We start from the raw sequence: 23,657 nt of genomic DNA on the forward strand, positions 1-23,657 counted from the left end.
TAGAAAGCAATGGAGAAGAAGAACCCCAGGGCTCCAGTGGGTTTTGGAGGCACCAGGACTTCCAGAGGAGGTTGTGCAATGAGACAGCTCAGAAAACCCCACTGTCACAGGATGGGCGTGGGTTACCCAGTCCCAGGAGAAGGGAGGGCAGGCTGGGGAGCCAGGGACAGGGAAACTGAGGACAGAGCACAGCCCCTAAGGTCACACAGCCCAGCACAAAAGACACCACGTGCACAAATAACCCAGTTCTCCTCCTAGAGATGCCCTGTGTCCACAGGGGAGGTTTCCTGACAAAGCCAGAGGCTGGGCAAGCTCTGATGTGCCCCCGTTTAGCGGTGCCAGAAGCAGCCCCCGGGTGCAGTGCCAGCCTACCTGCAGGATGTAGTTCTTCCAGAGCAGCAGCCTGAACTGCCTGAGCAGAACCATCCTCCCATCAGAAGGGGCCCAGCGCAGGACCCTGGAGGAGAGAGAGGAGAGAGCTGTGAGTGCCAGCTGCCGGTGGAGCTGGGCACAGGAGGGCACATCCCACACCCCACACAGCCCAGGGCACAGGAGGGCACATCCCACACCCCACACAGCCCAGGGCAGCAGGAGGGCACATCCCACACCCCACACAGCCCAGGGCAGCAGGAGGGCACATCCCACACCCCACACAGCCCAGGGCAGCAGGAGGGCAGCATCCCACACCCCACACAGCCCAGGGCACAGGAGGGCACATCCCACACCCCACACAGCCCAGGGCACAGGAGGGCACATCCCACACCCCACACAGCCCAGGGCAGCAGGAGGGCACATCCCACACCCCACACAGCCCAGGGCAGCAGGAGGGCAGCATCCCACACCCCACACAGCCCAGGGCACAGGAGGGCACATCCCACACCCCACAGAGCCCAGGGCAGCTCTGCTCCCAGCCTGGAGCCACAGCAGACAGCTTCACCCCAAAAAGAACCATTGTGCTTGCTCTCCTAAGAGTAAGTGCCCCTGGTTTCTGGCATGGCTGTTCCCAGAGATGGAAGCTGCTGTTTCAGTACCCAGCCCTGGGTCCTTCCCAGCAGCTTTCCTCAAACTGCAGGAGCACAGGGTTATAGAAGCACAAACACCAGCCCCCGGAAGGCTGTCAAACTCTTGGCAGCCTATTATTTTGGGATGGGTGGAGATTGCGGGCTGTGCCTCCACCCCCTGCCGTGTGAAGAGTCGGTTCCTCACACCGGGTGCTTTCCCAGCAGAAACTCTGCTGGGAGAGGCGAGGATGAGGAAAGGGCAGGGAAGCACAGGGGAAGGTCGGTGCTCGAGAATGATCCCCGCTGCCTCCTCCCCCTCCCGGGAAGCGTCCGCCGTCCCTTCCAGTTGTTTGTGTCTCCATTTGCAGCGGCATTTCCTGACGGAGCTCTGCCATCCCACCAGGACACCGGCTGGGATTTTGGGCTTGCAGAAGGGGCAGCCCTGGCACCAGCAGAGGCTCCTGCCCGCACTGCCGGACTCGGGGCAGCCCCCACGGAGCAGTGCCAGCCTCTGAGCATGGCAAACCCTGACAGGATCACAGCGGGCAGCTGTGGGGTCAGCTCTGAGCTGTGCTCCAAAGCCTGGCAGCACTGGAAGTGCCACAGGGACACAGGGGGGGCACAGAACCCATGAGCAATGCCCTGGCAGGCGCCCCACAGCACATTCTCCAGCCCTGGTTGGGATGGTAGCAGCTCCCTGGGTGCAGCTGGCACCCAGCAAGCTGAGCAGGGGTTTCAGGGTGCCCCAGTGAGGGGATGGAGGTTGCTGACCCACCCTGCCAACCTCGGCTCCCGGGCTGGTGAGCACACACAGCGAGCACAGCTCCGGTGGCAACAGAGCTGCAGCAACCTGAGACACACAGGGCACAGCAACAACACCCACCTGCCTCTCCTGCCCTCTGCCACCAGCTCCTTCAGCTCTCCAGGAGCCTTCTCTAGCCTTGGCACACCTTCCAGCCCCACCTCTGAACCAGGAGCCTTCTCCTGCCCTGGCACACCTTCCAGCCCCAACCCTGAACCAGGAGCCTTCTCCTGCCCTGGCACACACCTTCCAGCCCCAACCCTAAACCAGGAGCCTTCTCCTGGCTTTGCAAGCACCTTCCAGCCCCAACCCTGAACCAGGAGCCTTCTCCTGCCCTGGCACACACCTTCCAGCCCCAACCCTAAACCAGGAGCCTTCTCCTGCCCTGGCACACACCTTCCAGCCCCACCTCTGAACCCAGGAGCCTTCTCCTGCCCTGGCACACCTTCCAGCCCCAACCCTAAACCAGGAGCCTTCTCCTGCCCTGGCACACCTTCCAGCCCCAGCTCTGAACCAGGAGCCTTCTCCAGCCTTGGCACACGCCCTCCCAGGCTCAACCCTAAACCAAGAGCCTTCTCCTGGCTTTGCAAGCACCTTCCCAGCCCCAAAGCTAAACTCAGATGTGTTCTCAGAGCACAAAAACCCCACCAGCTCTTTGCCACTCCATGCACAGAAGACAGATTCCCACAACAGCAGGGACATCTGTATTCAAGGATCTTTCTCTAGGCAGGAAAAAGCAGAAATCTTACGCTTCAGCCCCAAAAAGTCCACCAGAACCCCACCCAGAGCAAGCAGGAAAGGAATAGCAATGGGGACTTGGTAAAGGCACCTTCAGGTGCCTCTCAAAGTGCCTCGTCTCCAGCTGGCCTCTGGTCCATGTGTGGCCAGGCAGAACATCCATGCTGTGCCCCAGGATCCCTTAGCAGCTCCCCAGGCCCCCACACCCACACAGCAGCATCTGAAGTGCCCCAAATAAGCCCCCCCAGCCCCAAGCAGAAACCTTTGTTCTGCACCCCCTTGAAGGAATGCAGAGCAAACCAAGGGAATCCAAGCTGTGGCTCACTTGAAAGGATGAATGCTGCAGGTGAGGCAGGAGCAGCTGCTGATCCCAAACCCTGCTGGCCCCGCCGCACCCTCCAACTGAAGCTGCCCCCCCGGCCGCCCCAAGGGCCTCACAGCTGCTGCTGGGAAAATGTCAAGCAGCTCTTGGGTAACACAAACACTATACAAAGACTGAAAATTGCATTATTGCCAATAAATATTTTCCAAGTTTTTAAGTGTTCCAAGAAAACTCATTCTGGACCTTTCGCTTGCTGGAGATGAGAGCAGGAAGAAGCAAACTTACAAAAGTTCTTGCTGGATTTGAGAGCAAAAATGGTTTTCCAGGCTCTAGTATCCGAAGCACAAATTTTTTTTTTGCAACCCAAGAGAGAAAACCTGTTTTGGGAGGTGCTGCCTGGATCAGCTCTGAGATGTCCATGATCAGAGGACAGAACAGGGCCTGGGTCCATGTCTGGGCCCATCTTTGGCAGTCAGGGAGGGCTGAGTGCCACAGGTGGATGATGACCTCGGTGCCTTGCTGGGCAGCACATTGGGCTGTGCCAGCCAGAGATGCTCCCATCTGACCTCAAGCACCACACGACTGAATTTCCCACCAAAAGGCAGGGCAAAAGATCTTGGAAGCAAGAGAGGTGACCACCACCAGCTTCTGGGAGAGCAACCCAGTTCCTCTCCCTGCTGAGGAGTTCCTCCCTTCCTCCTCCCTGGAGGAAGGGTCTCCTGAATACATGAGTGTGGACACACCCTCACCATCCTCAGGGAGGTCAGTGAGGAAGGAGACACTCCTGCCTGCCCACAGCCTGCATGAGCGGATAGGAGACTGCTCCTCACCACCTGGTCCCCACCAGCCCCTGCCGCAGTACCAGGCTGTGCCGGGTAACGTGGTGGCACCAGCTGCCAGCCTGGACCAGAGCTGTTCTGCCAGTGGATTTAGATGAGGACAGGCTGAGCACTGGCAGGGATCAAGGCCACAGCATCCCACCTCCTGACCCACTTCCACCCCGCCTCGCCTGGGAGGAGGCTGTGCCCGGGAAAGGGCCGAGCAAAGGCCACGTGCTCCCGGGAGCCTGCAGTTATTTTAGAGCACACACCGCAGTTCTGCTCTTCTGATGTCCCGTTCCCATAGAAACCAGCCCTGCAAACGGCAGACGTTGCCTTTTTTAATATAAACCCGGTGTTTCTTCCTGCTGGTTGACAGAGACACCGTGTCACCCCTACAAGATGAGCTGCCAGGTGCCCGCACCTCTGCAGCTGTGCCCGGGGCGGTGGCATCACACACCTGGCGAGGGCTGTCAGTGCCTGGCTACTTTCCACACTGACACTGGAGCAGGAAACTCCTCTCTGCTCCCCACAGTGTCTGTGTTGGAAATTATTCAGCCATAGCATGGCAAGGACTTTTTATGGCCACTGTTTACAGGAAGAGCGAGTGATTTCCGAGGTGGGTGCATCTAGAAAGTCCCAGGTCCTGCAAAGAGCAACCAGGGCCAGCAGCCACCAGACCAGCCGTGAGTGTTCAGTAACACATAGCTCTCATTGCTGGGCTGTTTTCACCTTCTCAGTGTTCACAGAGATCTGGGAGTCACAGCAGAGCAACACCATAAAAACCTCACCTTGCTTGTGCAAACAGTAATAAAACTTTCTAAGAGGCTGTAAGGCTGGTGGGGTGGTGGGTGCAGCAGGGACCAGTGACCTCACAGCCAAATCCAACCCAGTTGGGTTTGTAGAGACCCAACACCAAGTGCCCAACAGATACGCGAGTGTGGGTTGGACCCAGACAGGAACTTCAGGCCTTGAGATAAAAAAGAAAACTGGGGCTAGATCCTGTTTGCAGAATGTGGGATTGGATTGTGCCCAGCTGCTGCCCTGCAATGGGAGTGGGTCGGTGGGCACAGGGAGCCTGATGGGCTCTATGGTTGCGTCTGTAACTGCCTTTGTGCTGGGGCAGCAGCAGAAGAGAGGGGACAAAACTGCTGCAAGAGCTCGTCATCCCCTTTGCCTTAAAAACAACATCACTGGTTTGCCCAGTGAGTTTGCAGTTGCTCATAAAAAGACAAACTCTGCAAACTCACTGGCCTCATGAATTTAGCAAGAACAAGGGCTGGAGCCCAACACACAGGTTTCTCATGGACCCTTGTACAGCCCTGCTCCTGCCCTGCAGTTCTCAGTGCCTGGGCAGGACAGGCCGCCTGGGCAGCTGGGAGCAGAGGATAGGGAGATCCCTTCTGCTTCTACTTGGTTTTGAACATTTCCAGGGATGGGGACTCCACCACACTCCTGGGCAGCCTGTTCCAGTGCCTGACCACCCTTTCCGTGAAGAAATTTTCCCAATATCCAACCTAAACTTGCCGTGGCACAACCTGAAGCTGTTCTCTCTTGTTCCACCACTTGTTCCCATGGAGCAGAGTCTGATCCCCACCTGGCTGCACCCTCCCATCAGGGAGTGGTGGACTGAGAAGGTCTCTCCTGGACCTCCTTTTCTCCAGGCTGAGCCCCTCCCGCTGCTCCCCAATAGACTTGTGCTCCAGACCCTTCCCCAGCTCCGTTCCCTTCCCCCGACACGCTCCAGCCCATCAAGGTCTACCTTGGCATGAGAGACTCTCTCACACCGAGCCAAGGCCTGGGGCGCAGAGTGGGCAGTGCTCCCCCGGTGCCCGCAGCGCCGTGTCCGTTCCCGGCTGGGAGGGGCGGCCCGAGCTCCCCCGGGATGCCGGCGGGTCCGAGCCAGGCGCATCCCCCGAGCGCGGCGCCGCCTCCGTCCGCCGCAGCCCACGGGGGACGCGACCCTTGCGGGCCCGCGCAGGAGCCACCGCCGGCACGGAGCCCGAGCCGCGACGGAGCGCGGAGGCGGCAGCGGGAGGAGCCGGCCAAGGGCCCCGGAGCTGCCGCAGCTCCGGGCGGGGCCGCCGAGCGGACAAGAGGCCGCGGCCCCACGCATCCCCCGTCCGGCCCGACACCCCCGCTACTGCCACCATCACCCCCCGATGCTCATCGCCCCCCAGCGCCCACCACCCCCGGTGCCGGTGCCGGCACCCATCGCCCCCCCGCTCACTCACCGGGCCGGGCGGCTCCGGCTGCGGCTCCGGCTCCGGCTCCGTGCGGCCCCGCCCGCGCCCGCCGCGGGACCGCGGCACCGCGCACGCGCCGGGGGCGGGACCCGAGCGGGGCGGGACCGTGGGAGGAACGGAGTGTGTGTGTGTGTGTGTGTGTGTGTGTGTGTGTGTGTGTGTGTGTGTGTGTGTGTGTGTGTGTGTGTGTGTGTGTGTGTGTGTGTGTGTGTGTCTGTGTCTGTGTCTGTGTCTGTGTGTCTGTGTCTGTGTGTGTGTCATACACACGTCTTAGTGCACACATGTGTGCCACTGTTCACTGTTTGCGGTATTTACGTGTCTGCCCGTGTGTCTGTCTGTGAGGTGTGTGTGTGTGCACACATTCCTCTGGGTGTGAACTCTCAGTGTGTGCCCGCACCCCGCTGGGCAGTACATGCACCAGTGTGTGTGTGCACAGGGCATTGTGCACCTGTGTGTGCCCCAGGCATTGCCCGTGTGCCAGCTGGCTGTGGCTGTGTGTGCACCCATGCCAGTGTGAGTGCACACCTGGGCATTCCACAGCTGTGTGCACGTGCACTGGGCATTGCACGTGTGCCAGGTGTGGGACACAACACAAATTCACATGTGCCCACTTAGACACCGAGTGTGTGCAAGCGGCCGTGTGTGCAGGGCTGTGTCTGTGTAGAGGCTGTGTGTGTGTAGGGCCCTGTGTGTGTGTAGGGACTGTGTGTGTAGGGCTCTGTTAGTGTGTAGGGCCTGTGTGTGTGTAGGGGCTGTGTGTGTGTAGGGGCTGTGTGTGTAGGGGCTGTGTGTGTAGGGCTCTGTGTGTGTGTAGGGCTCTGTTAGTGTGTAGGGGCTGTGTGTGTAGGGCTCTGTGTGTGTGTAGGGACTGTGTGTGTAGGGCTCTGTGTGTGTGTAGGGGCTGTGTGTGTAGGGGCTGTGTGTGTGTAGGGGCTGTGTGTGTGTAGGGCTCTGTGTGTGTAGGGGCCGTGTGTGTGTAGGGCCGTGTGTGCGCAGGGGCCCGCACGTGTCCGTGACAGGAGCTCACGCACTCTGGGGGGCAGTGGCTGTGAGCAGCTGTGGTGGTTCCGGGTGCGGGGTCAGTCCATCCCTGCATGGGCATGGTCAGTCTGCCGTGTCCGTCTGTCCGCCCACGCCGCTGCCGAGCAGCAGCACTCCACACGGGCCCTGCCGTGGTGCCCCGGTTTGTGGAAGCATTCCCAGCTCCGTGCGTGGGAATGCGGCACTGCCGGGCCACTCCAGGGGGCAGGCGGAGCGCTCCCGATAAGGATCAAAGTGCCGGCGCTGGAGTGTGCTCACAGTGAATTGATGCCCTGCCCGTCCTGCCCACTGCCTGCCAAGCTGGCAGGAGAAGGTGCTGCTGGTGCTGAGAGCACCAAAGTGGAGAAAGTTTGCACAGTGTGGGCCGAGGGAGGAGGAAGAGAAGGGTGAGGAAAGGGGACTGCGGTGGGGACAAGGACAGCCATGGCTTGAGGCAGCTCTACTGAACAAGGGACATAGGGTAGATAGGGTAGCTTGGGTGCTGTGACTGCCGGGGGGTTTGGGGGTGCCCCAGTGAACCCAATCTGCCCCAGGCTATGACAGGCAGGAAGCAGAGCAGCCCCCAGCCACTGCCTTTTTCCACATGATAAAGAGAAGAAATTCGGACATCAGAATAGGCTGCTGAAAGAAGGGTGGAGTCCCTGGAAATGTTCAAAAATCATGAAGATGTGGCACTTGGGGACATGTTTTAGAGGTGGCCTTGGCAGTGCTGGAGAAAGAGGTGGACTTGAGCTTAGAGGGCTTTTTCAACCTAAATGATTCTGTAATTCTATGATTCTATATTTTTGGGGGCTCCATGTAGCTGAATGCCACAGTGATGGCTTTGAGTACAACTGCTTTGGAAACCTGTGTTCCTCTCTGATCTTGGGGATTTGCAGCCACTTTCTGGACCCTGGCTAGTCCTTGGGAGAGGAGGAAATGAACTGAGAACCAGGGCAAGGGTGAAGGTGTCTGGGCATGGGAACAGGAATCAGCAGCATTGGTGTTAAGATGAGGCCAAACAGAGAGTGGCACTTGTGACTGCACTGCCAGGACCCCCTGAGCTGAGAGACCCCACTCTCCACCATGGTGCCTTTGTTCCTGGCCATGGCCAAAGCTGAATTTTGGCTCCCCAGGGCACCTGGAGTATGTCACAGCCATGGGTCTGGTCCCAGATGGGGTGCTTGCAGTTGAAGTTCTGACTGTCTGGCCCTGTCTGTGCCCTGGGAGAGACCTGGAGCCAGTGCCCATCTTCAGAGCTGCAGCTGGGAGCCCTGTTCCTGCTCTCCCCCAGCTGGTTCCACAGACACCAGAGGAACTGAAGCTGTCTCCATGGGTAACTGAGCAGCCACCAGACCACAGCAAAGCTTCCCTGCTCACACTCACGTCCTCAGCAGCACACAGCAAAGCTCATTACAGTGCTCAGATGTGGAAGGAGCTGCCTGGCTCAGAGTTGTTATCCCTCAGCAGAGCCACACCACTGTTTTGAGATGATGCAGGCTGGCCAGGCGTGGGGATGGCACGTGCCTTCCCTCCAAGCATGGCCTGGCCGAGGGCTCGTCCTCTCCCTGTTTGCTTTCCCCCATCACGTGTCACCCTTGTGCGTGGCATCCTGCAGTGACCACTTTGGTAATGGTGTGGTCTTGCCCAGCATCTTTGTCATCATGGGGCCACTGGCCCTGTCTCAGGTGAGGCCAGCAGCCAGCTGAGTAGTCACAGGTAACTGTGGGCCTGGAGAGGATCTGGGACAGTCACTGCCTGCGGTGACATGCTGGAGCCTCACGCCAGCCCAGGCTGAGCCACCTGTCCACACCCCTGCTCAAGCCTGGGTTTGATCCTCACCAATTACAGCTGCCTCAGTTCTCCCTGTGACCTTCCCTGTTGCCTCATGCAGTGCCTCTCTCTGCCTGCCTTTGAAGGAAGCTGAGCCATTAGATCAAAACAAGAATCTTGCCAAAGAGAGTATTTACAGGCTCCTCATGGCGCCTAGAACAGAAGACAGGAGATGTTGCAATGAGGTGTAGTGGCATTGCAGTGACTCAGCTCACACCCAAGGCTGGGAGTGTGCAGGAGACTCAGCAGGAACATGGGAGAAACCCAGAAAAAGGCAGGATCAGGCAGAGAGGAGGCAGCAGGGACAGCAGGGATTAGGCAGTGGGGAAGCACTTGCCTGGGGGATGTCCCTGTCTGACCTCTCACATGAACCCCTGGAAGGAAGAACCACCCCCTGTGCCAAACTTGTCAGCCCTGCTCCTGGCACCTGTGTCCCTGAGGTCATGGCTCAAGCTGTTCTCCACCACCTTTCCTTGTTGGCTGTTATCACCCCCATCTCCCATGGTGTTATTCCCAAGGGGCAGCCACAGGGGCCATCCTGTCAGCAGCAGTGGGGACATCCATCCTGCTGTTTCAGACCAGCTGGGTTCAGAAAACCCCAGCCCTGCTCACCTCACACATGTTTTCAGGGTTTAATCTGTGTTAAAGGTGCTGGCTGGCTCATGAAACCATCTTATCTCTGTCCATCAAGGACATCAAGGACCTTCCCTTCTCTGTCCAAACAACACCCAAAATGCAGGACAGGTAGGGGGGAGGATGTGTGCCAGTGAGTCCCCAGGGCAGCCATGCCAGGGTGGGCCTGGCACAGGGTGCTCTGGCCCCTCATCTCTCAGCCTGTAGCCAAATGAGATGTTGGGAAGAAGAACTTGCTTAAGTAATTCCTCTTTCAGTTTCTCTGCTATCCCCATGACCCTGCCACCCTGGGCAGTATCCAGGCAAGAGATTCACTACCACTGTCCTTGTGTGACCCATCTGCATTGCTCCTTGCTCTCCATCCCAGCCTCCTGCTGCTCCCTGTGAGGGAGGAAGGAGTGTGAGCAGGACACACACCCCATGATGCCCAATGGCAGCTTCCTCCAGAGCAGCTGGTGGCTCAGGACATGCAGCAAGGGCTTCCCTGGACACATCCCACGAGTTGTGGTGCAGGGACACACACACTGACTTCTGTTGAGAGCATTTTCCATCTTGTCCTCATTTCTTCCCATCCTTAACTTTGCTGTACTGCTGCATGGTGCAGCCCTGAGACTGGAGTGCCATTGCCCAGGAATAAAATGCCAAGATGGTGGTTCCAGTTAAAGAGGGTGAGTGGATCCAACACCTGCTCTTGGTCCCCCCACACTTGCCAAGGACAAGATGTCTTGGGCTTCTTTTCCCCAGGGTGGGGCCCCCATTCCCTTTCACCCCAAGGCATGCCAGCTTGCAGCCCCCCAGTCTTGGCTGCCAGGTTGGAATCTTGGTGTTTTGCTTTGCCCTTTAAGTGCTGAGAAGATGCACAGTGAAACAGACTCCCCTTGGAGTGCTCAGACACAGGAAAATTTCCATGGGCTGGGAAGGATGACACAGGAGGAAGCTTTCCAGAATACCTGCTGCTCTTCCCAATCCCTCTTCTCCTCAAGTGTGATTTCCCTGGCAGTGCTCTGCAGGGAGCTGGCACAGTGTCTACCCACATCAGGCCCCAGTAGTGTCCCCAGGGTGTCCCTGTGTCCCTGCTGGGGGTTATAGAGCTCCAGGCCCTTGACAGACCCTGGAGCACCACCAGCACAGAGGAGGCATGGCTGGGAATTGCAGCACCCATTGCTCGTCTGTGCCTGGGTAACCTCCTGCTGTGGTGGGAGCTGGAGAGGCAGCATGGCCTGGACACACGGGCAGGCTCTGCCTGCACTGCCCAAAGGCAGCCTGCTTGTCCCTTCAGCCCAGAGAGGCAGCTGGTGTCCCCAGGGCCACTTCCCCAGCTGTGCCAACAGCCAAGACCTCTTAAAGCTGCTGGATTGGACCTGGCAATTTGGAGCTGAAAGGGTTCCAAGGCCTCTCCCAGCACTCTAGCATGGCTTCTCAAGAGGCACCACTTTAGGATCCAAGAGGTGTGTAAATGAAAAGGAACAGCCTCATTTCATTAAGAGGTTGAAGAACTGGCAGCTTTGGGCATTCTGTCAAGCTCAAAGATCTCTGCCAGCACCTAAATCCGATAAATCATGTGTTTGGGCTGCTGGCAGCGTGCTGGGAAGCCAAGGGTGAGATAAGGGAGACATAACTGGGCTGGCACCAAGGAAACTCCTGCAGGGGGGACACAGGGATCTTTCTGTTGCCACCCCCGCTGTCTGCACTTTCCCAGAGGGCACAGCAGCAGACTTGCAGTTGCACTCAATGATCCTTGTGGGTCCCTTTCTACTCAGGATATTCTGTGACTCTGTCAGACCATCCTCAACACACAAAGGCCACAGGAAGACAGGTCTTCTCCTGAAAATTTATACTTTTCCCTCTTCTGAGAGCAAGGGAGAGCTAAAAGTTCACCTAACCCACTGCTTTCGAGGAAGCTGGAACAGGGCAGGCAGTGCTGCAGGTTGCTGCATATGGGGGTGGAATTTCAGCTTACAGATAAACCAGAGAAACTTGGGGGATAGAGGGAGCATCTCCGTGAGAGATGAGCTCTGGCTAAAGGAGAACAAAAGTGGGGTGCAAATCCTTGAAATGAAACCCTGGGAGGGGTTTTAAATGATTGCTAATGGGTGAGATGGGTGGGCAGTGCAACAGGGAATCATCCACAGGTAAATCCTTCCCTGTGAGGGTGGTGAGGCCCTGGCACCTCACCTGAGGATCTGAGAGCTGAAAGGTTCAAAGAACCAAAGCTTGACCTCCAGATCTGCTCTGTCCTGCTCTCCAGAGGCTCTCCAGGAGCCAGAGCCCTCTGCAGCCCAAAATCCAGACTGGTTTTCAATGTCTGAGGTAGCAAAGAGGGAGCAAATTCCTGCTGATACCAGGCAAAAGGTGCAATGCTGCAGACACAATCCCCTATGGAGTGACTGCAGGCACCCAGATTGCCCTGTTGATGTAAATTGCCAATTATGAAATGGAGAAATTTGTTAATTTTTTCCCTTTTCATCTATTTATTATGGGTTTCTTTTTATTGCTAATTATTACTTTCAATGCAGCACTAAGTAGGATGGAGGATTCTCTTCTCTGATGCTGGCTTGGTGGCTCTTGAAATAAATCTTAAAGAATTGCCTTTTCCCACTATTTTCTGTCTGCCTTTCCCCATCACTCTGTTTTCTCAGTTTTTCTTGTGTTTTTGGGGTCTGACTTTTTAAAGCACTCTGTATTTCTGTTTACTGCATGGATTCTTCTTTCCCCAAATTGAATGTATTCAGGTCGTGATCACTGTTCCCTAGGCAACCACCAATGAAATTATAGAATGATCAAGAATTAATAGCTTAAGTTTAAGAAATTAAAATGGTAATTGGAAGACTTCCTGAATCTGCTGAACTAAGGCATTCCCACCTGAGCCACTGGTTACTATGGAGGGCCTGGGGACAATGATCTTGGTTCAGGAATTAGGGAAAACAAAACACCACCCACCAGCCTGTAAAGGTAAATTCAAACAAATCTGACAAAGGGCTGCTTCTTTTCTGCCAAAATTCTGAGGGGATGCTTTGGTAAACAAAGGAATTGAGGCTGTACCTGTTTGGGATGTGGGAAGAGCTGGAACTGAAGTGGTTTTGCAGGGGGCTGGCAGTGGAGATGAGGCAATTCAATGTTCTGCTGCTGCCTGCAATGCCAGGGGAAACAGCAGAGTGATTGTGGGGTGCAGTGCCCTGATGGCCATGGTGGCAGGAATGGAAGAAAGCCTGCCCTGTCACTCCTGACAGTGTCCAGGTGCTTCAAAAAACTCCCAGAACCAGCTGCAGAAACCAATTCAAGCACATGCCAAGCTTCTCAGAGTCACTGGCAGAGTTCTGGCTTTGCTGGGACCTTTTGTGTGCTTAGTGAATATTAGGAACACACCCTGGCATTTGGAGCAATTGAGAAGGGGTGACCAGCCCGTGGCAGAATGAGCTCTGTGCAGGACACCCTACCTGGAGACGCTTCTTCCAAGCCCTGCATCCAGCCCCATGGTGGGCTCAGTCAGAGGGTTCATACCCTGGGGGTGTTTTCATGCTGCCTCGCACCACTGCTCCACTTTCCACCATCAGCACATGGAGCTCACTCCTGTCTCACACTAAGCTTTTGTGGGAGCAGCTGCTCCACTCAGCTCTTCACGCAATGAGCAGTCGCCTTCCAGGTCCAATTTGCTCCTGCTTGCACCCAGTGGCTGGTGTTCCATGGCTCACTGGGATGGACTGTGAAAAACACCTTAACATGTGAGATGTTCTGTGGGACAAGAACCAGGTCCCCACTGCCCTCACCCACCTCTGCTACCCCTTTGCTGCGGGGGCTCAGGGGCCAGGCAACTTCTCCAGGCAAACCCTGACCTCAGCCCACCTGATGGGAAAGGTTTAAGTGCACCTACACCTCTTTTATGGAAACGGTGCCTGCTTGAGGTGTAGGATGTATACAAGGAACAGGATACACAGGTGCACATGCTGAATACACATTAACTCCTGCACTCATTAACCTGTGAGTGCCTGTTCTGCAGTCTCAGGGTCCTTTCTGAGTAGTTCTCTGGTGTCTTTTATAAAGTAACATGAAAACACTCGGCCCCAGAAGGCAGCGCTGGGAGCACGGCCTGAACAGATCCCGGGGCTCCGCCGGCCCACACCGGGGCAGGCTGACCACCCGTGTCCCTGCCCGGCCGGTCCACAGGAGCCCAGGGGCTATGGGACCGTCGTGTGCCCTGCTGCCCTTCACATCCCTGCTGCCCCCTCACATCCCCGGTGTTCCCTCACATCCCCGGTGTTCCCTCACATCCCCGCTGCCCCCTCACATCGCCGGTGCCCCTCACATCCCCGGTGTTCCCTCACATCCCCAGTGCCCCCTCACATCCCCGGTGTTCCCTCACATCCCCGGTGTTCCCTCACATCCCCAGTGCCCCCTCACATCCCCAGTGTTCCCTCACACCCTCGGTGTTCCCTCACATCGCCTGTATTCCCTCATGTCCTCGGTGTTCCCTTACATCCCTGGTGCCCCATCACATCGCCGCTGCCCCCTCACATCGCCGGTGTTCCCTCACATCCCCGGTGCTCCCTCACATCGCCGGTGTTCCCTCATAAGCGCGGTGTTCCCTCACATCCCCGCTGCCCCCTCACATCCCCGGTGTTCCCTCACATCCCCGCTGCCCCCTCACATCCCCGCTGCCCCCCCACATCCCCGGCGGCCCCTCACATCGCCGGTGTCCCCTCACATCCCCGGTGCCCTCTCACATCCCCGGTGCTCCCGCACATCGCCTGTATTCCCTCACAAGCGCGGTGTTCCCTCAGAAGCCCGCATGTCCCCTCAGATCCCCGGTGTTCCCTCACGACCCCCGTATCCCCTCAGATCCCGACGTCCCCTCAGGCCCCGATCCTCCATCTCAGCCCCGCTGTCCCGCCCGGCCGAGGCGCGGCCCGGGGGGCGCCTGCGCCGTGGCGGTGGCGGCGCGGCGGGCGGGCCCGGGCTGCTCCGGCGGGGCCATGCCGGGCAGGAGGGTGCGCGGGCGGCGCGGGTCGGGGGCAGGGACACGGACACGCATACAGACAGGGACACAGACCCCGGAGCGGCCGCGGGCGGAGCTGTCCGGCGGCTCCCTTAGGTGCTGGGGGCGGCGGGAGCGGGGCGGTGGAAGCGGGGCGGCGGACGGGCTCTGACACTGTCCATGTCCCGCAGGCCCGGCCCGTTCTGTCCGCAGTGCGGGCTCGCCGTGGAACCCACGTTCCACTTCTGCCCGGCCTGCGGCGGGAGGCTGCCCGCGCTGCCCGAAGAGCGCACCGAGCCCGCAGCGCCGGCCCCGAGCCTGCCGCCAGTCCCCAGCCCCCCCGCCTCCTCCTCCCCGCGGGCGTCCGTGGCCCGGCTGGGGCCCCGCTCGCCCCGCTCGCCCCGCAAGCCCCGGGCCGGCCCGGCCGTGCCGCTCCCGGCGGACACGGTGCTGACGGACCAGGGAGGGCGGCTGTGGAAGCTGGTGCGGCTGCTGGAACAGGGCGGCTGTGGGCTGCTGTACGAAGGTACCGTGGGGCCCGCGGCGGGCAGAGGGCGCCGGGAGGCGAGGGGTGCGGAGTCACCGGTTCTGGCTTCGGCGACAGCTGCCGTGACATCCCGAAACCCCCAGAGGCCGCGGAGTGGGTGACACCGTGGTGTCCGCCGGGCTGGCGGTGACCCGCAGGCTTGCAGGATCCGTCATTCATACAATATTCTGAGCTGGAAGACACCCACAAGTATCTGGGAGTGCAGCCCCTGTCCCTGCACAGACACCCCAACAATCCCACCCTGGGCATCCCTGGCAGCGCTGTCCAAGCTCTCCTGGAGCTCTGGCAGCCCCGGGGCTGTGCCCATTCCCTGGGGAGCCTGGGCAGTGCCAGCACCCTCTGGGGGAAGAACCTTTCCTGATCTCCAACCTGAACCTGCCCTGGCACAGCTCCAGCCGTTCCTCACTGGGCATCTGCCTGTCAGCCACTCTGCCACCAGCATAATATCAAGCCGAGGCCACACTGCTCTGTTATTATAAAATGTCCATTGTTGGGGCCACACTTCCTCTTTCTCTTTTATCTGCCACACTTCCTCTTTTACTTGCTGGCACTGTACAGGAGTTCCTGTGCTGTAAGTGGTATCAATACCCACTAAATATCAATTCTTAATGTGTTTTGGGGCCAAAGAAAGCAACCACACCACATAAGCTGCTTCTCAGCCATTTAGTGCTGAAAGTGCTGATCTTTTCAGTCTAGTTGAGAATTTCCACAGGGGAGTTTTTGATCTTCTTCTCTCATTAATTTGGAAGCTGTCCAGGAGGAATTTTTTCCATTACTGAGTTTTGCCTGATGTTTGGCTTTACTTTCTTTTTCACTATTCAAGCTCTTACATAACAAAGTCCAAGCATCCATCTACGTTTTTAAAAAAATGTGATAAAAATCAATAGTGGAGGGTGCTCTTATAGAAGTAGGTTTTAGGTGATGAGCAGCAGGTAACCTGTGGATAGCACTTGGTCTAAGGGCACAAGAAAAGGAACTGCCCTGAGCCAAGTCATGGCTGCAAATGCTTTTGAAGAAGGGAAGCCACATACAACTCTAACGTCCATACAGAGCAGAGAGACTTGGCATCCCTTACAGACTTGTCCAACCATGGAGTGAGCTGGAGGGAGTGCTCAGCAAATGAATTTGGGGATGCCTTTGAGATTCTACTAATGATCTATTCTTCACATACTCCTCAAAGCCCCCCATACTGTAGCCCTGCCTAGATGCTTCTGTGACTTAAGCAGAACTGCACTGCATGTCAGGGTGCTGAGCTCCTGGAGCAAGGTAAGAATTATTTTGTAGTGATCTGGGAAGGTGCTCTCACAGAGGTTGCTTTGCAAAGCTCAAGGGAAAGAAGCAGAGGATGAGTTAATCCAGCTGCACAGGCTGCATTTAATGATGCACAACCTCTTTTCCATGCTCCTGTAACCACATCTGTTCCATCCTTCCACAGCGCAGTCAGCATCTGGAACCTGTCCTCAAAAGCAAAGCTACTCCCTCAAACTTGTGAGTTTTGATCTGTTTGGGTAAGGAATAGTGCATAGAGTACTGTGTCCTGACCTGTTTGGCTGAGAGTATCTGAGTAATTGGGAGAGAGTGGTCAGAGAGGCCCCTGCTAAATTCGGAGATGGATCTGACCTCCTGAGGGTGTTGTGCTGGGATTTCAGTTGGCTTTTCTGCTAAAGGTGTGAAGAAAATGGATATGAGGATTAAAAAAAACCCTGAAGCCTTAATAACAGAAGGCTGCTGCTTTGATTGACCAGGCTCAGGAACCTGCAGAACTGAGCTTGGTGGTGTGAGGTGGAGATCTTGATTAGGGAATGTCCAGACTGTCTTAGTTTGGAAAGACTGCTAAGTCTGCTAAGGAAAGCAGGAGCCTACCCTGAGATGGAAAATGTAAACCCCCTCCCTCCAAATTGCTATAAATTTTAAATTAAGGGGCTCTCAGGCAAAAAATATGGGAGCAGGGAATAACAGTTCTTTACTAGGGAAGAAAATAAAAGGGTAAAATAAACAATGCAGTACACTAGAACAACACTGACAGAGTCAGAACCCAACCTGACACCCTGTGGGTCAGGCTGTTGGCAGCAGTGCCATTGGAATTGTGGCTCAGCCCTCCTGCAGTGTCAGGGGTGGTTCTGCTGGAGCAGGGATCCTGGAGAAAGGTGCAGTCTCTTCCTCTGAAGATCCAGGGGCAGAGGCAGCTGCTGTTCCTCTGGGGAATCCAATGGAGAAGCTCTGCTGGTGCTCCAGAATCTCCAGATTATATCTGGGTAGCAATGCTTGGCTCTCCCCTCTGGGCTCACATCTCCCAATGGGATGCTGTAGTTCTTATCAGCCATGCAGTGACATTCAATAGCTGTTATCAGCAGGTGTCTCCCCGGAGGGACAGTGGCTGGGGAAGAGATAAGGAAAACTGCCCACTTAACAGAAGATAGCTGCCATACAGATGGCAAATAGAATACAATTTGCTTGACAATCCAGGACACAGACCTTGATGGCAGGGGTGCAACCCTGCTCAAGTCTGGGGAAACTGCAGAGGCTGGAATTTGGTGCTGTGCTGGGTTTGTGTGAGAGCCACCATGGAGACACTATGTAAAGCCAGAGCACACTTTGAAATCAAATAGGAATTATAGTTGGAGTTCCAAGCCAGCTTTCCAGGTACTTGTCAATATCTTGGGCTCTCCAGAAATGTGTTATTTCCACTAACATCTGTTCTGTCGTGGAAATTCAGTAGATTGATTTTCAGTAGCTCACGAACCAGAGCTGAAAGACTTTTTTGTCTGCTGTGGCTCTTGGGGTTGCTGGTTTGTAGGAGGGCCAGTGCTGACTGATGGCTCTGTGGGGCTCTTGCATGCACTTGGAAAATCCCTCTGCCTTTTGTCAGAGGAGAGATGTAAGAGGGTGGAGGAATACAGTGTGGATGAGAAGGAATACAGTGTGGATGAGAAAAACCTGCTAAGTGCCACAAAACTAGAACCAGTCGGTGGGAAGCTGTAATCACTTCTGTAGGCAACACTCCCAACTTCTCTGTGTTTCTTTTGGCTGCTTGGTGGTCTGCTGAGCACTGTGGAGTGTGATATGGCACATAAGAGCATTTTGGCTCTGGGTTTGATGACCCACATGGGCTCACAGGCAAGATGCAGAGTGAAAACCCTCTGTGACATGGTCTGTGCTGTCTGCAGCTGCTGTTCCTCCAGCTTTGATACCAGTTTTGTACCAAAGCAGGTAGAGTATAACTTTCTGCCCTGCAGGATAGCAGCTGTCCTGAGTTAGTGTTGAGTAGACACGTGTGTTGTGTGTAGGCAAACACAGACATTCTGAGTGTGGACTGTGTGCAGTTGAGGTAACTTGATGACAGCAATACCTCAAATGTTACTAATACAGACTTTCCTGTCTCACTTTCTGACTGCTAGAATAAATGTTACAGCTCTCTGTAGAGACTTGTGTGTTTGTAGAAATGTCCTCATCCCTGCTGTGGCTAAGAAGGTCACCTCTGGCTCCTGCTAACATAACAGCTGTGGGACCACAGCTCTCTCCATGCTGTGCCCGGGCTGCACTGCCTGGCTGTTGTTAACCCTCAGACAGCTGTAAATGGGCTGCTGGAAAGGCCCAGCCTGAGATGGCCCCTCTCCTAGTCTGTGCTGATACTCAGAGTTGATGTGTTTGTTAGGGGGAGCATTAAATAGGGAACCAAGACACCTGAGCTCTGCTCTCAGCTCTGTTAGTTGATCTTTGTTTTCTTTAAAAGGAGTAGTTAAGGTCTTATAGCAATCTACCCAAGCTTTCCTTTCCAGCAGGATGTGTGTGGCTGAATTAACACTCCTCCCTGTTCTCTTTAGGATGCCAAAGATGGGAGGATCTACAATGAACAGAATTTCTTCCAGCGAGCTGCAAAGGCAAGCACAGGTTGGTGCTTCTTGTGAGGACAAGGACTAAGGACAACTGGCATTTCCCTCTCATCAGTTATGTGAATCTCTTGGAAGGCCAGAACAGGATAAAATAATCCCCTGCTTGGTTAGTGCCAGAGTGCTGAGGAGTTTGGTCAATGCCAGTTCTCCCAGCAGACAGTGCAGTATGAGCACAGCTTTCTTGTGCTCCTCACTCTGTCTTGATGTGTCTGGGAGCTGCCCAGCCCTGCAGCCTGTCTCACCTTGGCTCACCCTCCTGTCCTTCTTCCATGGGTGGTTCTGTCAGCAGCTCTCTGGTATCAACTCCATTGATCCCAAAACTTGAGCAAGAACAAAGCTGCCCAGAGAATGTAGGCAAGGGGGATGGAAGAATTTATGTCAAATCTACACTTCTGGCAGAAGTGTAAAAATCTGCTTGTCCCTCATCCTCTCTCCCTCTCCCCTCTCCTTGTTTTCCCCAGCCCTGTAGCAATCTCATGCCACAGCCTGCTCTGGTATTCCCAGAATCTTCCCTGCTCCATTCTTGCACACATGAGACTGGAATTCTGGGGACAGAGTCAGGTTGAGAGGCCACTGTCAGCTCTCCAGGGCAGAGCAGACCTTCAGAGGAGGAGCATCACTAACTCCTTCCTCCTGGAGCTCCTCAGCAGCATCTGCTGCACTGTCCTCTTCTCTTGTAGTGGAGAAGTGGAAGAAGTGGCATTCCGTGCCTCTGCTGGGCATCCCCAACTGTGTTGGCTTTGGACTGCATGCAGACAGCTACAGGTGAGGTGACTGAGCTTTTGGGCTGTCTGAGCACCTCTGGCCTTTCCTCTCCTCTGCTTGCTCTCCACTAATCCTTTTGTCATTGCCCCTTGGGCTCCTGAACACTGACACTGCTCCTATTGTGTCTTAAATGGTTTGCCTCTCATTGCTTTATTTCCTTCAGTCCTTGTCTTGCTGGTGAAGTTACTGCTTTTGCTGCTGCTGCTGCCCTTCAGGCCAGAGGACGCCTTATTTTGGTCCTTGACACTTAACCCAAAGGGGAGATTCAGGCTGTGTGTCTGCAACACACGATGAGCACACCTGTCTCCTTTATAAAAGTTTTCTCTTATCAATAGTCAAGGAAGTGTTTGCCCAGGTCAGCTTGGAGTTGAAGTGGGGTCCAGTGGATCACTTGGCAAGTGTCTGTTGCAGGGTCTCCAAGCCAGGTAGGTACTGCAATGTGCAAAGCCCTTTTCTCCTGCAGGTTTTTGGTGTTCTCTGATTTGGGGCGATCTCTTCAGTCGGTCCTGAGCGATGGCCTGCACCTGCTGAGGGAGAAGGCAGCTTTTCAGATTGCAGTTCGTGTGGTATGTGGAGAACCAATCATTCCCAGAAAAGACTTCTGACTTCCTTCTGGATCTCCCAGAGGTGTTTTAAAGCTGGTCCAGGGGCTTGGGTGGGGGTCTCTAAACCTGCTGTAAACTTCAGTAGCATCTTTTGAGCACTGTGTCACTTTGAAGGAATTTGGGCTAAGAAGAATGAGAAAAACCTGACTTTTGAACTTGAAGGCTGTGAGATGTGGTGTTTTTAGTGCTCATCCACACGGCCACAGGGAGCTGGGGAAGGTCCAGCTCAGTGACAGCCAGGGTGCTGCAGGAGCCTGCATGGATCTGATATGCTCCCCCTGTTTATTCTCAGCTAGACTGCCTGGAGTACATTCATGAGAATGAGTATGTGCATGGGGACATCACTGCTGAGAACATCTATCTGAACCCAGCAGACCTCACACAGGTAGGGAGAAGGAGCAGTGCTGTGCCAGGAGAGGGACTGGAGATGGGATTGTGACTTGGGATAAGGCAGCCTCCAGGTCCCTGCCTTGGGCAGGGCAGCAGGGCAGGCTGGGCAGTGCTCAGGCAGGAGCTGTGGGGCAGCCTGGGGGCTGCTCTGCACTCAGCTGGGTGCTCTGTGCTGCTGCAGGTGACCCTGGCTGGCTACGGCTTCGCCTTCCGCTACTGCCCCGGGGGGAAGCACGTGGCTCTGCGTGAGGGCAGCAGGACCCCTCACGAGGGCACGCTGGAGTTCATCAGCCTGGACAGCCACAAGGGCACAGGTGGGTCTGGGTTTGTGACACGTGCTGGCACTGCTGCTTTCCAGGCATTCACGTGCACCAGGAGCTGGGTTCCTCTTTGGGCTTTTCACTCCTGCCTCCTGATGGCTGCTGTGTTGGGACTTGCCAGGTCATTCAGTGATTGCAGCAGGGATGTTCCTGCTCCATCTGGAGCTTTGGCTGCTGCAGGCGTGTGGGGAATAGAAAACAGCCCTTTGTGCTGGCTTAGCAGGGATCTTTTTCAAGCCAGACAGGATCCCTGCCCAAAACAGATTTGCAGCAGGCTGTGCTCTGACCTTGAAGCAATGAGAGCTGGAAAGGCATTTAAATCATAGAATCACTTTTGTTGGAAAAGACCTTTAAGATCATTGAGTCCAGCTGTAAACCCAGCACTGCCAAGGTCACCACTAACCCAAGTTTCCAATTGCCACATATACATGACTTCTAAATCCCTCCAGGGATGGAGACTCCACACTATGCTGGGCAGCCTGTGCCAAATTCTGTCCTTCTGGTTGGGATGTGACTGCTCTTTCACAGTGTTCAGGAAATCTTCCTCCAGGTGCTGGGAGGTGATTCCTGAACTATGTTAGCAGGCTCCCAGGAGTACTGATACCCCAGAGCAAATCCTCATGAAACTCCTGAATTTCTTTACTTCTGTCCCTTCATGTCTTGTGTTTCCCATCAGGACCATCTCGACGGAGTGACTTGGAATCTCTGGGCTACTGTCTTCTGAAATGGCTCTGTGGCACTTTGCCTTGGTCTGATGAACTGGACAAAGTAAAAGCTGTGATGGAACAGAAAGAAAGGTAGGAGAAATCATCTGTTCTTCTGGGAAATGCTCAGCAGAAAGCAGTGAGGGGGGTTTGTGACTGAAATCCCCAGGTCACAATACACTGTTGGGATGTGGCAAATCCCACAGCCAAGGCTGAGCCTGGCCCCCAGGGTGTTGGTGAACCCCAGATTCTGCTTCATCCAGAACATGGCCAGCCGAATTCAGCCTTTTGGGAGTTTTTTTTTGTCAAAGCCAGGTGCTCAGGTGCCTACTCCATTGCCTCTTCTTCTGACAGGTACAGAAAGGATGTGAGATACCTTCTCCAACTATGCTTCAGGCAGAGATCCATTCCAGGTATGGGCTTGCTCTCAGTGGCAATGGGACTCAGGAATAAAGGACTGCCTGTACCTGAAGGCAGAACTTTCTCTGTGCTGGGGTGCTGGTTCAGAATGGCTTCCAGTGGTGATGGTGACCAAGCATTGATTGCATGGACTGTCTGGCAGGCAGGGAACAAATCCCTTGTTTTTTCTACAGAAGAATGAGGGCTGCTTTCCATGATCTGCTCTAATGAACCTTGCTGAAGGGAGAGCTGTGCTGGTGGGTTTAGAAATTAAATACCTGGGGCTAGAGGACACTTCCCCATCCCATTTTGTTGGCCAGAGAAACTGTGGCTGTCTCATGCCTGAAAAGTGTTCAAGAGGTAGAAGAAGATGGACTTCATAGTCCCTTCCAACCCAAACCAGTTGGTGATTCTATTTTATGGTATAATTTGGTGATTCTTTGAGCTTTGCATTAGCCTTGGCTTGGTTTTCCTCTCTGCAGCTGCCTGGGTGGGTGGGTGAGCTGGCTGCAGGACAAGCAGCCTGGAATGGCCATTTGGCAGCTGGGGTTTCTGGCTGCTCCCACAAACCCCTTTCCTTGCAGATGCCCTGCAGAACTACCTGGAGCAGGTGCTGGCCCTGCAGTACGAGGACAGGCCTGACTACGCCGCCCTGCGGCAGCTCCTGGGGCAGCCACTGGAGAAGATGAGAGCCTCAGCTTATGACTGTGTGGATGTCCCAGTGGTGCCCTGAGGTGAGTGCTGGCACCTCCTCGTGTGCCAGGTGAGGGCAGAGCAGGCTGGGCTGTGACATCCTTCCAGCTGAAACCAACCTGCTCCTCCTGACATGGCATTCCCTATTGATACCAGTGCTGCACAAAGCCAGGCTTAGCCTGTGTTTCCTCAAGTGAAACACTTGCCCAGCAAGGAATACAACAAGGGTTAATAAAGCAAATGCTGAAAGAGCTGCAGGGCTGTGGAGGTGATAACAAAATGCAGACTCAGGCCATCTGGCAATTTTTTGTATATATCTGAAGCTCTGGGCTGTAGTTTTTGCTTTTCTCTCTCAGCCTGTAGCTCTGGTTTTAGTGCCCACCTGCTATTTTAGCCATGAGGCACCTCAGAGTGAGGCTTGATACAGAGCCAGATCTGGTTTTAGTGCAAGGCTGCACCAGCCAAGGCTCTGCATCCAGCAGCAGGAGCACAGAGTCAGCTCTTCACCTAATTTCCTCCTCCTGGGAAGGAATTTAAACTGATTCATCTTCCCCTTTTCTGCTTTTATTTTTTTTCAGATCAAGGAAGAGTTCAGAGCTTTCTGCAGTGAGGCCTTTCCCAAATATATTTTCACTTTTACCAGTTTTTAGAATGAGAGGTTTTTGTGTTTTCTTCTCCTGTTTATGTGACCCAGTGCTGAAGTTTGAGCTGCTGCTGTACCAAATTAATGTGAAGAGACTCCTGCATGGCAGATCAGGGGAAGCAGCAGCTGGAGAACTGCAGTGAAGCCACCATGAGCCAGGAAACTAAATCAGGGATTTTCTCTTTTGAATGAGAGCGGCAGTACATGGTTTTGTAATAAACTTTGAGGACAACTACCCAAGGCTGCTCTTGTTTATTTGGAAGATTTAAGGCCTCTCTGGAGCTGCTGTTGGGTTTTGAGGGTGATTTGAGCC

The 23,657-nt window shown here is 55.2% G+C and overlaps 2 protein-coding genes across 2 annotated transcripts in view; one reads left to right on the forward strand and one right to left on the reverse strand.

The window, feature by feature from the left end:
• ABCA3 (ATP binding cassette subfamily A member 3) overlaps nucleotides 1-5,970 on the reverse strand; it is a 32,163-nt gene extending 26,193 nt beyond the window's left edge. The window contains exons 1-2 of the mRNA XM_058035446.1: nucleotides 5,916-5,970; nucleotides 373-457 (exon numbers count right to left, since the gene is read on the reverse strand). Coding sequence (XP_057891429.1) covers nucleotides 373-426 — 54 coding nt within the window. The 5' untranslated portion in view covers nucleotides 427-457; nucleotides 5,916-5,970. The remainder of the gene's footprint in view (nucleotides 1-372; nucleotides 458-5,915) is intronic.
• An 8,413-nt stretch (nucleotides 5,971-14,383) lies between these two features.
• On the forward strand, nucleotides 14,384-23,644 carry VRK3 (VRK serine/threonine kinase 3). Its single transcript, XM_058035895.1, has 12 exons — nucleotides 14,384-14,502; nucleotides 14,577-14,911; nucleotides 16,368-16,420; nucleotides 18,757-18,823; nucleotides 19,506-19,590; nucleotides 20,054-20,156; nucleotides 20,488-20,580; nucleotides 20,767-20,899; nucleotides 21,582-21,702; nucleotides 21,964-22,022; nucleotides 22,593-22,742; nucleotides 23,280-23,644. The coding sequence occupies exons 1-11, from the start codon at nucleotides 14,384-14,386 to the stop codon at nucleotides 22,739-22,741; spliced, it is 1,317 nt and encodes a 438-aa protein (XP_057891878.1). The 3' UTR covers nucleotide 22,742; nucleotides 23,280-23,644.
• The last annotated feature ends 13 nt before the right edge of the window (nucleotides 23,645-23,657 follow it).

This window comes from Melospiza georgiana, chromosome 16, assembly GCF_028018845.1.
Source record: "Melospiza georgiana isolate bMelGeo1 chromosome 16, bMelGeo1.pri, whole genome shotgun sequence".
Lineage (NCBI taxonomy): Eukaryota > Metazoa > Chordata > Aves > Passeriformes > Passerellidae > Melospiza > Melospiza georgiana.